Source organism: Fusarium falciforme, chromosome 6 (genome assembly GCF_026873545.1).
Source record: "Fusarium falciforme chromosome 6, complete sequence".
In the NCBI taxonomy this organism is placed as follows: Eukaryota; Fungi; Ascomycota; class Sordariomycetes; order Hypocreales; family Nectriaceae; genus Fusarium; species Fusarium falciforme.
In genome coordinates, this window is record NC_070549.1 from 805,788 (window position 1) to 818,802 (window position 13,015).

At 53.3% G+C, this 13,015-nt stretch overlaps 3 protein-coding genes across 3 annotated transcripts; 2 read left to right on the top strand and 1 right to left on the bottom strand.

Annotated features, from left to right (window-relative positions):
• Positions 1–30: 30 nt before the first annotated feature.
• NCS54_00779500 (Histone transcription regulator 3-like protein) lies at positions 31–6,241 on the bottom strand (the record flags this gene model as incomplete). Its single annotated transcript, XM_053153204.1, has 4 exons — positions 31–1,963; positions 2,014–6,062; positions 6,118–6,192; positions 6,239–6,241. The coding sequence occupies 4 exons, from the start codon at positions 6,239–6,241 to the stop codon at positions 31–33; spliced, it is 6,060 nt and encodes a 2,019-aa protein (XP_053009179.1).
• Positions 6,242–6,711: 470 nt separating this feature from the next.
• Positions 6,712–9,065, top strand: NCS54_00779600 (Hypothetical protein; the record flags this gene model as incomplete). The annotated part of the gene is made up of 6 exons (XM_053153205.1): positions 6,712–6,734; positions 6,793–6,919; positions 6,969–7,099; positions 7,151–7,431; positions 7,478–8,472; positions 8,523–9,065. 6 exons carry the CDS (start codon positions 6,712–6,714, stop codon positions 9,063–9,065), a joined length of 2,100 nt encoding a protein of 699 aa, XP_053009180.1.
• Positions 9,066–9,493: 428 nt separating this feature from the next.
• On the top strand, positions 9,494–12,703 carry NCS54_00779700 (Hypothetical protein; the record flags this gene model as incomplete). Its single annotated transcript, XM_053153206.1, has 4 exons — positions 9,494–9,548; positions 9,599–10,912; positions 11,503–11,559; positions 11,616–12,703. The coding sequence occupies 4 exons, from the start codon at positions 9,494–9,496 to the stop codon at positions 12,701–12,703; spliced, it is 2,514 nt and encodes an 837-aa protein (XP_053009181.1).
• Positions 12,704–13,015: the final 312 nt, after the last annotated feature.

Here is a 13,015-nt window from a genome sequence, read left to right on the forward strand (position 1 = left end):
TTTCCGTAGCCGCAGTGATTGCCCAACGACCTATCGCCCAGAATCACGTCGCGGTATGACTGGCACTGACGCCGCGTGGACGGTGTCTTCAGTAACATCCGCCATCTCTGTATCATCCTCCTCGTCTTGAGTTTCCTCAGCTTCGTCATGCCCCTCTTCCTCTTCTTCTTCCTCAGCCTCCTCGGCTTCTTCAGCTTCTTCTTCATCATCGCTTTCTTCGGCCTCGTCCTCGCCCTCACTCTCGCTGTCTGCATCCTCTCCACTGGACTCATCTGAGTGCCGCCCCAAGTTGGGGAACATCAGTCCTGGCGGGATCTCCTCGTCATAACCCTCCGGTACATCGCTAAGATCGCTTTCGTCATCTGCCGAGTCGTGGATGCTGCCAGGCTCACTTTCAGCCTCCTCCTTGGCTCCCTTGTCGTCCACTTCGTCAGCCTCTTCGCCAAGGTCCTCTTCGGCAATCTCTTCTTCAGCAGCCTCTTCCTCAGCGACTTCCTCCTCAACAGCTGTCTCATCAGCCACTTCTTCATGATCCCCAATGTCCTTCATGCTGACGTCACCGTCGACATTTTCTTCAGCTTCGCGTCGAACTTGAGCGTCAGGTCCCTCCTCATCATCACTGCCAGCTTCGCTCGCTGGTGGATTAGGGGTATGGCTACCACGCTTGCCGCTCGACACGCTGCCAACCCGACTCTTGCTCGACTTGGGAGCTTCCATTGCGCGAATCACTGCTTGCTCGGCCTTGCGAAGCACGTCGGGTCTTCTCACGCCGGCTCTCCTGGCTCGAGGTACAGCTTCTTGCTTCTCCGTGTCAAGGGGTGTCACAGTGCCTGTGATGCTCTCCATCCCATTGGGCGGGTTCAGTATACTAGTGAGTGAGCTGCTGGCCTTGGCTTCTGCCTGTGCTGCTTCGAGCTGGGCTGCCACCTCCTTGGCATGGTGCCGTTCCTCAACAACCTTGCTTGGCTCGAAGCCTGGCATGGACTTGACGATCTCGGAGTAGATCTTGGAGTAGCAGTCGTTGAGGAGATCATCGATCGGTGCCACCTTCATCAGATTGGCATTGAGCTTCTTCAGCTCAATCGCTTCCTTCATGCAGTTGAACACTGGCACTTCGGCGCCATCGTTGGCAGCCCAGTCTGCAATCTTCTCGCCAACCACTTCAAACTCCTCGCTCGACAACGACTTGAAGGCATCATCTGTGACCGGGGACACGTGGTAGCCTTCCCGCAGGAGTTTGAGATAAGCCATGCAGCATGATTGCCACAGGTCCGTAAAGTGATAAAAGTCCGCACCCTTCTTGCGCAGCCGCCTCAGAAGCTGCTCCAGGTTGCTGCGGTCGGCCATGATGATCAGAAGCTTCGTCATGAACCGCACGTATTGTTCCGTGTAGACATGGTGTCGTCCTGGTCTTTCCGCATCACATTTCCAGACGTTCATGACCATGGTCTTTGTGACCATGCTCTCCCGCAGGATACCAAATGCCGCCCTTGCTTCGACGGTACTATCGCTTCCCTCCATCCGGTTGTCCTCGTCGAACAAGATCTTAGCGTGCCTCATGATAATTCGGTGGTGCCAGTTAGACTTGTCCTTGTCTCTGAGCTTGGTCAGGTTGCGGATGATGTACTCTTCCCAATCCTCAGGCTCCGAGAAGGACGCGAAATGATCGTCAGGGTGGACTGTCAAGCCAAACGGTTGCTCGGACAGGATTGCTGCAGCATCAGCTGAGGTCATGTCACCTCGCATCACCAGCTTGTGAAGAATAGACACAATCTTGTAATGCGGCTCAAGGATGGGATCACTGCTTCTGGATCTCCGAGCGTTGTGCGCAACCTGTACTGCCTTCTTGAGAGTGTCCACGAGCAGCTTAAGGCTGATCTTTGAACGCATATCCTTGACGTCTAGTTGGTCGTCAGGAGTCTGGTACATTTTCCAGTAGCATTTGGCGAGCATATAGGGGTTCCTAATTGCACATTAGTCTCATGAATCGCAAATATAGGCCGAAAAACTTACTTCCAGTCGTTGGGCTTCCGCTTCATGGCCATCTTGAACAGCTTGGCGGCAAACTTCCAAACCTTGTACTCCTTCATCTGATCATGAAGAATCCTCTTGAAGGTGCCTGCCCCCATGCTTTCAATGAAGAATCGTTCCTGATCAGAATGCTGGAACGGTTCCATGGCAAAAGGCTGGCGACTTGACGCATAAAGTCGCATTGCGAACTTGTGGTACAAGTCGTGAAGAGGGTCGCCATCGTGTGTCTCCACGTCCACATTTCGTGAATGTGAGAGAGCGAGAGTGTAGCAATGAATGGCGTTGCGCTGAAACTTGACCAATTCGGGGCGATCCTTATTCATCTTGTCTGCAGTCCACAGAACAGCTTCGTCCAGTTCATAGTCGAAGCATTCAGCCAAACGGAACCAAGCGTCCCATCTGTCTGCAGTGAACTGCAACTGAAGCCTCAAGAAGGTCGCACCAATTCGCAGGTCGTCAGTTGCACCGGGCGTTTGACGACGGTTCAAGTCGACTCCCTTGAATTTGGTCAAGGCCATCATTCCAAGCAAGAAGAACCAACCATGTCTTGCAAGGGCTGTCTCAGGGATATTGACAGACACCGCGTCCACAGAGACGTCTCCCAGGAGAGCCTGGTACAGACGCAGAGGGTGGATCGGCTTCTTGAGGTACTCTGTAAAGTTACGCAGGTTGTGGTACATCTGAGGTGTTGACTTGGTCTGGCCAATAGTCTGCTGCATGTGGTCGATCGTCGTCTTGAGGTCTGACTTGAGAAGATCCTTCATCGGCATACGGTTGGCAAGAATCGTGACTCTCTCAACCAACTGCATGGTCTGTCGCTTCTCCAGCTTCTCTGGTGGGCAAGCGTGATCCTGGACATCCCACACACCAGCACCAAGCTTCAAGCCGTGCAAGTCGTAGAGTACTTGGCCCAAGTAGTCTTCCCAGTTCTCAATGTTCTTGAGCTTGAGAAGCTCCACCCGCATGACCTTGAGGAAGATCTTGTTTGATGCCTTGCAGAACTTGCGAATACCAATGACTTGATGGATGGCAGCCAGGTAATCGGCCAAGTCGTTCTCAGGCCCAATGATGCAGTTTTCTTGGGTGATCCCGGCTTTGAACATGGTGTATTGCAAACACCAAGCTCGGACTTGCATCTCTTTGAGTTTATTCTTCAATGACTGGAAAGCGGACTTGGTGGCTGCATTTCCTGATGGCTCTGGCTTGATTCCGATCCGGAATTCGTCCTCATAGAGAGAAGCGACATGAAGCAAACAGTTGACCTTGGCGAGAGCCGCTGAAGTGGACTTGATGTGCTCATCATCAATGATTTCGAATGCTGTGCTTTCGTTCAGGGCAGAAAAGAGCGCCTGGATCAGAAGCTCGTCCAGTGACTTCAGAGTTCGCATGAACAACAGCTTCCGGGACTCTGGTGAGGTTTTGGCATATGTCTCGCCTTCAAGGTCGGAGACAATCAGCTCGATGCTCTTGAGACAACAAGAAAACTTCTTGGTCGAGTACTTGATAGCATCATACGCATCGCCCAGCCGAGACCATAGAAACAGCCTCAACTCGGTGCTGCTATTATGGAGGAATTTCCATAGATCTTGAAGCCCCTGGCTCGCGCAATCGGAAATCGACTTCTGATGCTTTTCACTCGAGCTTGCATCATCTTTGTCCCCAGAATCCGAGTTCGCTTCTGAGGTCGGGGCACAGACGGAAGATGGGTTGAGGACTGGTTCCAATGTCTCGATAACGTGAACGGGATTCTCCATGTCGTCTTGAAAGAGTCCGAGGAAGAAATCCATTGTCGTCAACTTGGATATTTCTCGATCAGCAGCAGCGGGTGAGATGGTGGGCATGACCACGTTGTTTGGCAACGAAATGACCGGAACCTTTTCGTCGGCCAGGTGATCTCGGAGCGACGTCCACATCAGGAGAATGTGCTCTCGCACTGGATTGTCAGAGAGAGACGAGACAAAGACAGAAGCCCACAAGAAACGAGCTGAGAGGGCATCGTTCGAAGGGCGGTCCAGCAACTGAACATATGTTGAGGCGACGTCAAGCCATCTCCCAAGCCGGTACTTAGTCTCCATCCGAGTTGCGTAATCGACAACGCTGCTAGGGTTGGTGATTCGTTCGTAGATGTCGATGTGAAGCTCGAAAATCATCGGCACGATGGTCTCCAGCTCAGCCAGCTTTTCGGGGGAACCGACGGCCAGCTCCATTTCGTCCGTGACCCTCTGATATAGCGCCGAGTCCATACGGTTGAGCATCTGAACTACAGATAGCTTCATCTTGTCAGACCATTTCGCTGCTGTGTAGCTCTGGCTGACGGCCTGAACCCATTCGAATGCGATGTCCTCGCCTGTCATCCATGATCTACAATCCCCTATTTTCCTAGCAAAGGATTTAAGGCCTTGTGCCTCGTCGAATGGTGGTGATGATGTCTGGTCTTGCGAGCCCGTCTTGGCGTGTTCCAAGAAAGAGGACAGTCCGAGACTAGCTTGCTCATTTTTGTTGAGAAGAGCTCTGGCAACCTCCTCACGAAAGTCGACAATAACGCTGCTCAAATCCTTTGCTGCGAGGTTGGTGATCTTACTAGGTCGATCCTCGGTAGCACTCGAGTCAATGAGCTCGGTGATGAAGCCCAATGTCGATTTGTCGTCAACGCCCAAGTTCTCCAAGACACTTTTGGTCATTTGGAAAAGGTTCTGATCGGCACCCTGGTATGGCTGCAGCTGATTCGCAATGAGTGTGCTTGGGTCGGTCGCCTCCTCAGCTTGAAGAGTCTCTCTTCTTCGGACACGCTTGCTGCGCTTCTCTGCCGTGTTCTCCTCATCCGCAGGATCTGGCAGGCCTGCTGTAGACTGCGATCTTTTCCTTGTAGGTGCTCCATTACGATCCTTTTGTGCCTGGTCGGTTGCTTTGTCACCCTCTGAGCTACCTTGGGAACCATCCTCTTTACCATCAGACTTTGCATTCTTCTCTTTAGGTTCCTCCTCAGTCGTGTCCTTCTCAGCAGTCTGTTCTGGCTCAGCTGATTTGTCGCTCTCAGCTTGGGCTTCAGGGCTTTCGCTTTGAACCTCAGGAGGTGGTGTTGCCATAACGACATCTTCGAGAGAACTCTGAACAATGTCATCACACGTGTCAAACGCTTCTGTTGCATTCTCCAGACAAGTCATGAGTTCCGCTCCAAGGTCAGCCCATGATAGCACAGGCTTGCTGGCGCCTTTTCGACCCGGTGTTTGTGATTTGCTCCTCTCAGCATCTTCTGGTGCTTGCTCTTCGACGATAAGAGGTTCAGGGGGAGGTGTCAACGATTTGGTGGGGTCGGGAAGAAAGGGGATAGGGTCCAGGTGGCGCTTGAGCAAGGCAGGCATCTTCTTTTTGAGCCATGGAGCCATCACGGGATGTGACAACGCCATGTCGTCGCCGAGAAGCTGCAATTGGTCCTTCAGCTGCTCACCCGCTAGGCCCTCTGCCAACGAAGGGGGTTCAACCTCCATCACAGCCGGGTCGTCATCCAACTCGATCGCAGCCTCCAAACAGTACCGTTTGATACGATTACTGTTCATAGCAGCAGCAAATCGAGCAGCCCGCCTCCAAAGCTCCGGATCCGAGGGGTCTTGGTCCAGGGCAGTGGTCCAGCTGTCCAAGACTTTGCGTGCATCGTCATCGTAGTATTTCAATCGAGACTTTTCCTTCCAGGTCGGGTTCGAGGCCAACTCATCCTTGTACTTGTCCACGAAGAACTGGCCATAGTTCTTGTAGGAAAGATAGAGCGCTTGGGCAAGGCTTGCTGCGACACCATCTGCTCCTCCGGCATCCACGTCGAGTCCACCATCTGTTTCGACGGTGTCTACGTTGGACACTTCTGGCTGGCCCTCCGCATGTCGCTCGGCTTTTTCGTAGTCGGTTCTCGCTTCACGGTATTTGAATATCTCGGATTCGAAAAGCTCGTCGTATGCGGCAGCTGCGGCTTCGCGCGATCGGGCTCCCTGCGCATGGAGCTTCAGGGCATGTTGGAAGCGCTTGAGTGCTTCGTCGACCTGGGAGCAAGTCAGTCTTCAAATGCGATCGCGAATCTTGCGCAATATGGCTTACGTGAAGCTCTTTGGTGGTGTCGATTTGCTCGTCAATGTTCTCCTCGGGCTCGAGGTTGATAGCTTGGAATGCCGGCTGGTTCGAATTAGCACAGAAACAAATATTAGGTCAAAGATCTCACCATATTGGCGGTCGCAATAGTCCTGCAGCCGTGGCCGACATTCGTATTCTCTGCTAAGAAATGATTCTGGTCAAACCCGGCATTGAAAGTTGTGAGTTTAAACACAGCTCATCTTTCTTGGCAGTCATTAACTTGAGCTCCGTACCGCGTTCTAGACGCGGTCCCACTCAGCCTCGCCAAGCCACAAGCGCCAGATCAAGAGCTGGTGATGAGCACGTGGGATGTGGCGCAGGCATAAGGCTGCACGTTCCCAGACGTGGCCCATCCTTGTAGCTCCAGCTATCAAGCCAGATCTTAGGGGCACAGCAACGGTCGGCTTCAACATCTCACTCCAGCTCCACCAACCTTTCAACCGAGTTGCGACCGACATCCCACGACAGTCTCGTATCTATCAGTACTCAGGAGCTTCGGGCGAATCGACTTCTCCACTAGCCGTTGCCTGCCCTGCCAGCGATTCCAACGAGGTCGCCGCCATGGTTGCGCCAGCTGTGCCAGAGTGAGCGCGCCCACCATTCGATGCTCTACTTGCAATGCGATAGCTTACGCCGATATAGAATCACCGAGGAGATTCTCCACGAGTCGATTGACGCCCGAACCGAATCGCTTGCCGGTCTTCGAGAGCTTGGTCCTCCTGATCTCGTCCACCTGCTGAAGCATGCCGTCCGAAACCCAGCGAAACAGGTATGAATACAAAGGCGGCGCATGGGAACCCAAGTGCTGACTCCCCAAGACCGGTGTCTATCACCATGTCACCGGTGTCGATGCGTCCTCCTCGGCCAGTCTTGCCGCATACATCAACACCCTGACCTACAAAGAGTCAGGACCTAATGCGACCAATAAGATTGTTGAGGGCTTGTTCTGGTATGTCGCATAGCTTCCCAAGCTTCCGTAGCCAAGTACTAACTCTTCTAGCTGCTACAATGCCTTTTCCCGTCTAGATATGCGCGTGCATGTTTCCATCCCTGGAACCGTGGAGAGCTATTGCGTCGACGAACGAGGCGAGAAGAGGAAGGCCTCAGAGGACCTGTGGTTGGAGACGTACTTGTGCAGCGTCCTGCGAGCCTACTCATACGCCGACGATGGCAGTGGCGACACGATCCGAAAGATTATGGGTGTACGAAGATTCAACCCTGTGACCAACACCGAGACCGAACACCGTTTCCTTCATGCTGCCGAGCAACTCTTCTTTAGGGGTATGTTCCTTGGTCGCCAGACGTATAACTCAAGCTGACTCTCTAGGATGGCAATTGGGCTCGGACTCGGTGGTTCAGGTGCCTACCAATGTGTCCAACCATTTGACCACAGGTCTCCTCAAGTACCTCGAAACGACCGGCCGATACGCTTCTGGCATCAACCTCTTTGAGAAGCTCCGAACGCAGAGTGTTGAAGTTTCGTCTTTGCTGGCAAAGGTCATGTTCATGGGACATGAGGAGGTTTCAGGTGTCAGGACTCTTCACCAGTCCCTGCAAGAAACCCCAATGGACTATGTCATGCTTGACACGCAGGCCGAATTCCTCATGCACAAAGCCAACAGCGCTCCCACCCCTGAACTCAGGGAAGAGAGATTGAAGATGGCTCTGGGCTGTGCGGATCGGGCGACGGTTGCTGCTCCCACCGAATTTAGCACTTGGGCGAGACTCGCGCAGGTTTACGTGGCCATGGAGGACTGGGACAACGCTCTCACCATCCTCAACTCGTGCCCCATGTTTACCTACCAAGACAAGGACACTCCTTTGATGCCAGAGCCGAAGGAGGTCCATCTGCCAACCCTCCCGGAGACTCGACTCGACGAGATTGACAGCGAGCCCGAGTCCAGATACTCGGAGCAAGTCGATCCCAGCCTACTCAACCTGCGAGCGGCGTCGTACCGAGGCACCTTTAAGCAGGCGTACGACATCTTGACTGAGATGACGGCCAAGATTGGTTGGGATCAGCTGTTGAAGATCCGCAGCAACGTGTTTGTGATGGAGGATGAGTACCGCACAGAGAAGCAAGAAGCTACTCAGCCTGCTACATCAAAACGCACCCCTAGTATGGATGGTCTGCGTGGCACACCTGATCAAACCACCAACGGAGGCGAGGAGTCGGAGAGCGAAACCCCAAAGAAGTCTGCTGAGGTCAGTGCTGAAGCTGGCACTGAGGGAGCCAACGCCCCGGCCACCAACGGCGAAGAGAATGGCATCGAGAAGCCTTCCAACACTATTGACCCTGGCGAGGCCAAGGCAGACAGTGATGTGAGTACTTGACGAGATTCCTTCTCCAACCAGACTAATAATTGACACAGGCGGCCAAGAATGACGACCATCTGTCCAAGCTAAACACCAAGCGACTCTGTGAGCGCTGGCTGGACAGTCTTTTCATGGTCCTCTACGAAGACCTGCGTGTCTACACAATCTGGCGTACCCAGATGGCCCAGTACCGCGCTCAGCAGATGCAGTACAAGAAGTCGGCAGAGGAGTGGGAGATTCTGGGTTCTCTTGCCGAGCGTCTCCAGCACGTTGACGAGGCCGTCGAGGCCTACCGAGCTTGCTTGTCGATCCGATTCAGCCCCAAGGCCCTATCGGGTATTCTACGGGTCTTTGAGAAGACCAAGAGCACGAGGGAGACGGTTGCATCCGTGATCCGACTCGTGACATGGCAGTACCGGTGGTACAGCGAGTTCAGCCCCGAGCTGCTACACACGATACGAACCTTGATCGAGGACGAGGGAGCAGTCAAGGTCCGGAGCATCATCCAGGCAACCAGCCTGCCCCAGAATGTGCTGGACCTGACACACCACTACGCTGCGCTGTGCGCGACGTTCCGAAGCAGCGGAACCGACGGTTAGGTCAAGGCTTTGGCTTGATGGAAGGGTTTTGTAGAACTCATGAGCGATTGTAGGCATGGGAATGGATAGATATTTGTAGGATGGATGTATTAGTCGGAAGTTTCGCAGGGGCAGCGATAGGTAATTGTTATTAAGAAACCTCGAGGCAGGGTTCAAAAGTTTCAGTTCAATGATACCCCTGTTCCCGGCGGCGATCCAGCTGATGTGAATGTTTCTCTTTGTAGTAACCGAGTCCAGCCTTGGCCATCTCACTCCCTTGTAAGCGTATTTGTCTATGGTGGAATCTCTCGTAAGCATCATCACGACCCGCGCAATGGCAACACTCGCGAGCCTTGGAACGGAGACGCTGCTTGAGATTTGCAAGTGCTTTTGCGTTCACTGTAGTGGGAATAGCGATCGACCTTTGACCTTTGGCACATTACAACAACATGAGTATCGACGAGTGCAACAACAAGGGCCCCAAGACCCAGATGCTCCATCTTGGTATTCACTGGATCGACACGCCCTCTTTGCGCTCAGCTTAACCTGTCGAGGGCTCTACGTTGTTGCTCAAGAGGTCCTGTATCACGAATTCATTCTCGGATATGGAGACTCGTGGAAGTCAAAGAGATACAGCTGGGACCGGCGGTTGACTTCTTTCATGCGGACCATGAGTCGACGTCGTGATCTTGCAGCCCGCGTTCAGAGAGTCTCCATCCACCCGCTCCTCCTAGAACCTCTCGACAAGCCAAAAGACACCACGAAGCCTCCTCGTCTTATGAGGGCTCCTGCTATTGGCGAAGCGCGCATGGCTCTGAAGAGATCCGCTGCGGCCCTCGGCGTTGACCTAGCTGCCGTCTGGAAACCACGCTGGACCGAAGACCAACTGAGATTGGTATTTCCTTGTGAAGACTTTCTCTCAGCATTTTTGAACCCTAACAGCAAGAATCGGAGACGTCTTAGGGAAGCCTTGGAGTCAAGCCAGAAAGACCAAGGACATCGGGTGCTGGCAGCCGAAATGGTAGCGATGCTCATAGCCCTCCTCCCAAATCTCCAACACCTCAGTCTACTTGAAGATGGCACTCATTGGCCCCAACTCGGCTTCCCTAACCCAGCCTTGAAAGCCTTGGGCGTATCGAACCTACCACTCAAGGTCCTCGATACCGAAATTCCTCGCCGCATGGTCCCAGTGTTGGCAACCAGCCTCGAGGAGCTCAACATCCACCACTGCCAGCAGTTCTACGGTTGTCCCAGGATGCCTGCTCTCAAGGTACTCCGTGTCTCTTACGTTGATATCAACAAGGACTACCTCGACACGTTAATGTCTTGCTGCACAGGCAGTCTACACACTTTCGTGTATGAGACGCTGGGACCAGATGGGACGATCGACCAAAACGTCAATGAACACGCTAAACCTCAGCCCAAAGACATCATCGAGCATCTGGAAACGGGGCACATTGAAACTCTACAAACTCTACACCTGGATATGCGCGTTGGTTACTACGGCGCTGGGGGCAGCGACCAGGTCAACATCCGGCACTTCTCGGCACTACGCCATGTCCTGCTAAGCTCCAACATGATATTTGGATGGCAAGGCAATGAGAATAGCGAAGAAAAGTCGACACTGCTGGCAAATATTCTCCCCGAAACCATTGAGACGTTCTGCCTCGTCTGTCCCGGCCCTCAACGACACACCTCCATCGAAGCGGGACTGATCGGCCTAGCCAATCTCAAGCAGCGTCATACAGAGCGGTTTCCCAACCTCAAGAGCATCAGCGTCGCTGCATTACGGCCCTTTGGTAACGAGACCATGGGGCCAATGATAGAGGCAACGGGTATGAGCTTCTATTTCGAGAGGTGGCCCAGGAGTAAGCCACGGCCGATAGGACTGTCGGTGAAGCCGGGATATATTCCAGATTGGAGGCTGGAAGATTTTTTTGCCCGCCTTCGTAGGAGGCGGAGGATTTACTAGATTGTTACATCTTTGTTCTTGGAAGTGGAATTGGCTGAGATGATGCTGTTCATGGACCCACGGATGTATTTGGTGAGGATAATGACACTTGAACCTAGAATATGAAACCCACCGTTATTTAAGCCATCGGTGATTTAGTTACAACGCTTATCTGATGACAAGGAGGAAATCACCCAACCTGTTATTGTATCATGAAACTCGCATCTCTGCATCTTGAAGTTGAGTTGAGCAAATGCGCTGACTCAGCACCCAACCTCTGTAAGTGGCTGTCGACCGCTAACTCGCAGCGGACGACCCCGCGCGGGGCATCCACCATAGCAGCCTTCAACCACGCCCAAATTTTTGGCCCCATTTCGTCACTTTATCTTTTCCATACACAATCCACCGACCGTTGATTTACTGGCCAACTTGATCTACATCTTGTCCGGTCTCAGATCCTATTTCGGTCAAGCGACATACACGACGCGATGGCTTCCTCTTCCACAGCTGACGCTCCCGCGGCGTCTTCGCCGCCCGTCGCCATCGTCTGTGTGGGAATGGCAGGCAAGCTAGATCCTCACCAGATGCCTTTGGCTCTTCACACCTAACATGCTACTCAGGATCTGGAAAGACAACCTTTATGCGCCGCATCAATGCTCACCTCCACCAGAAGGAGACCCCTCCCTATGTCATCAACCTCGACCCCGCCGTCCTCTCCGTGCCCTTCGAGTCCAACATCGACATCCGCGACTCGGTCAACTACGAGGAGGTCATGAAGCAGTACAACCTCGGCCCCAACGGCGGAATCCTGACGTCGCTGAACCTCTTTGCCACAAAGGTTGACCAGATTGTCAACTTGCTCGAGAAGCGCGCCCAGCCCGATCCCGAGAAGCCCGAGCGCAAGCCCATTGACAGGATTCTGGTTGATACGCCCGGCCAGATCGAGGTGTTTGTCTGGTCGGCCTCTGGAACCATTCTTCTCGAGTCTCTTGCGTCGTCTTTTCCTACCGTCATCGCCTACGTTATCGATACCCCACGAACTGCGTCCACTTCAACATTCATGTCCAACATGCTCTACGCCTGCTCCATTCTCTACAAGACCAAACTGCCTATGATTCTCGTCTTCAACAAGACTGATGTCAAGGATGCCGAGTTCGCCAAGGAGTGGATGACCGACTTTGAGGCCTTCCAGGAGGCGCTGCGACGAGACGAGGAGTCGGATGCGCTCGGCGGAGTGGAGGGTGGTGGTCACGGAGGAAGCGGATACATGGGCAGCCTGCTCAACTCGATGAGTTTGATGCTGGAGGAGTTCTACGCACACTTGAGCGTGGTTGGAGTGAGTTCGCGACTAGGCACCGGAGTGGACGAGTTCTTTGAGGCGGTCGAGGAGAAGAAGCAAGAGTTCCTACGTGACTACCTCCCTGAGCTGGAGAGGAGAAGGGCAGAGCGCGACGAGCAAAAGAAGGCAGCCCGAGAGAAGGAGCTGGACAAGATGATGCAGGGAATGACAGTTGGCGGACAGCCAGCGCCCAAGAAGGACGACGACGACGACGTGGACGTTCCGAGCGACGATGATGACACAGACTCGGACGACGAGGTCAAGAAGCAGAGCCTCCAGGAGCGATACCAAGCCGCCATGGGCGACAACGAGGACTCCGTCATGGCGGACGCGAGTTTCGCCAAGTACCTCCACACACAGAGGCAATGAAGTAGAAGCAGGCAGCATACATAGGCGGCGTTTAGGGGGTTGGGATAAGGATTTCTTTTAACACAAAAAATGGATTGACGAACGGACGATCTGGGGGGTTTCTTAGCAAAGTTAAGTTAGATACCAAAGGCAACTTTGAAGCAAAAAGATGGAATAATCGAGATGCAGTTGTCTTGTTGCAAAAAAATGTGTCGTATTTGTCTATCGGCTTCGTTCAACCAAAAGTCCCAGACCCCTAAACTCCCATCTCCAAAGTCAAAATGCCACAACACCCTTCTTTCATTCTTTGTTTCTTTCAGACACGCCGTCTGC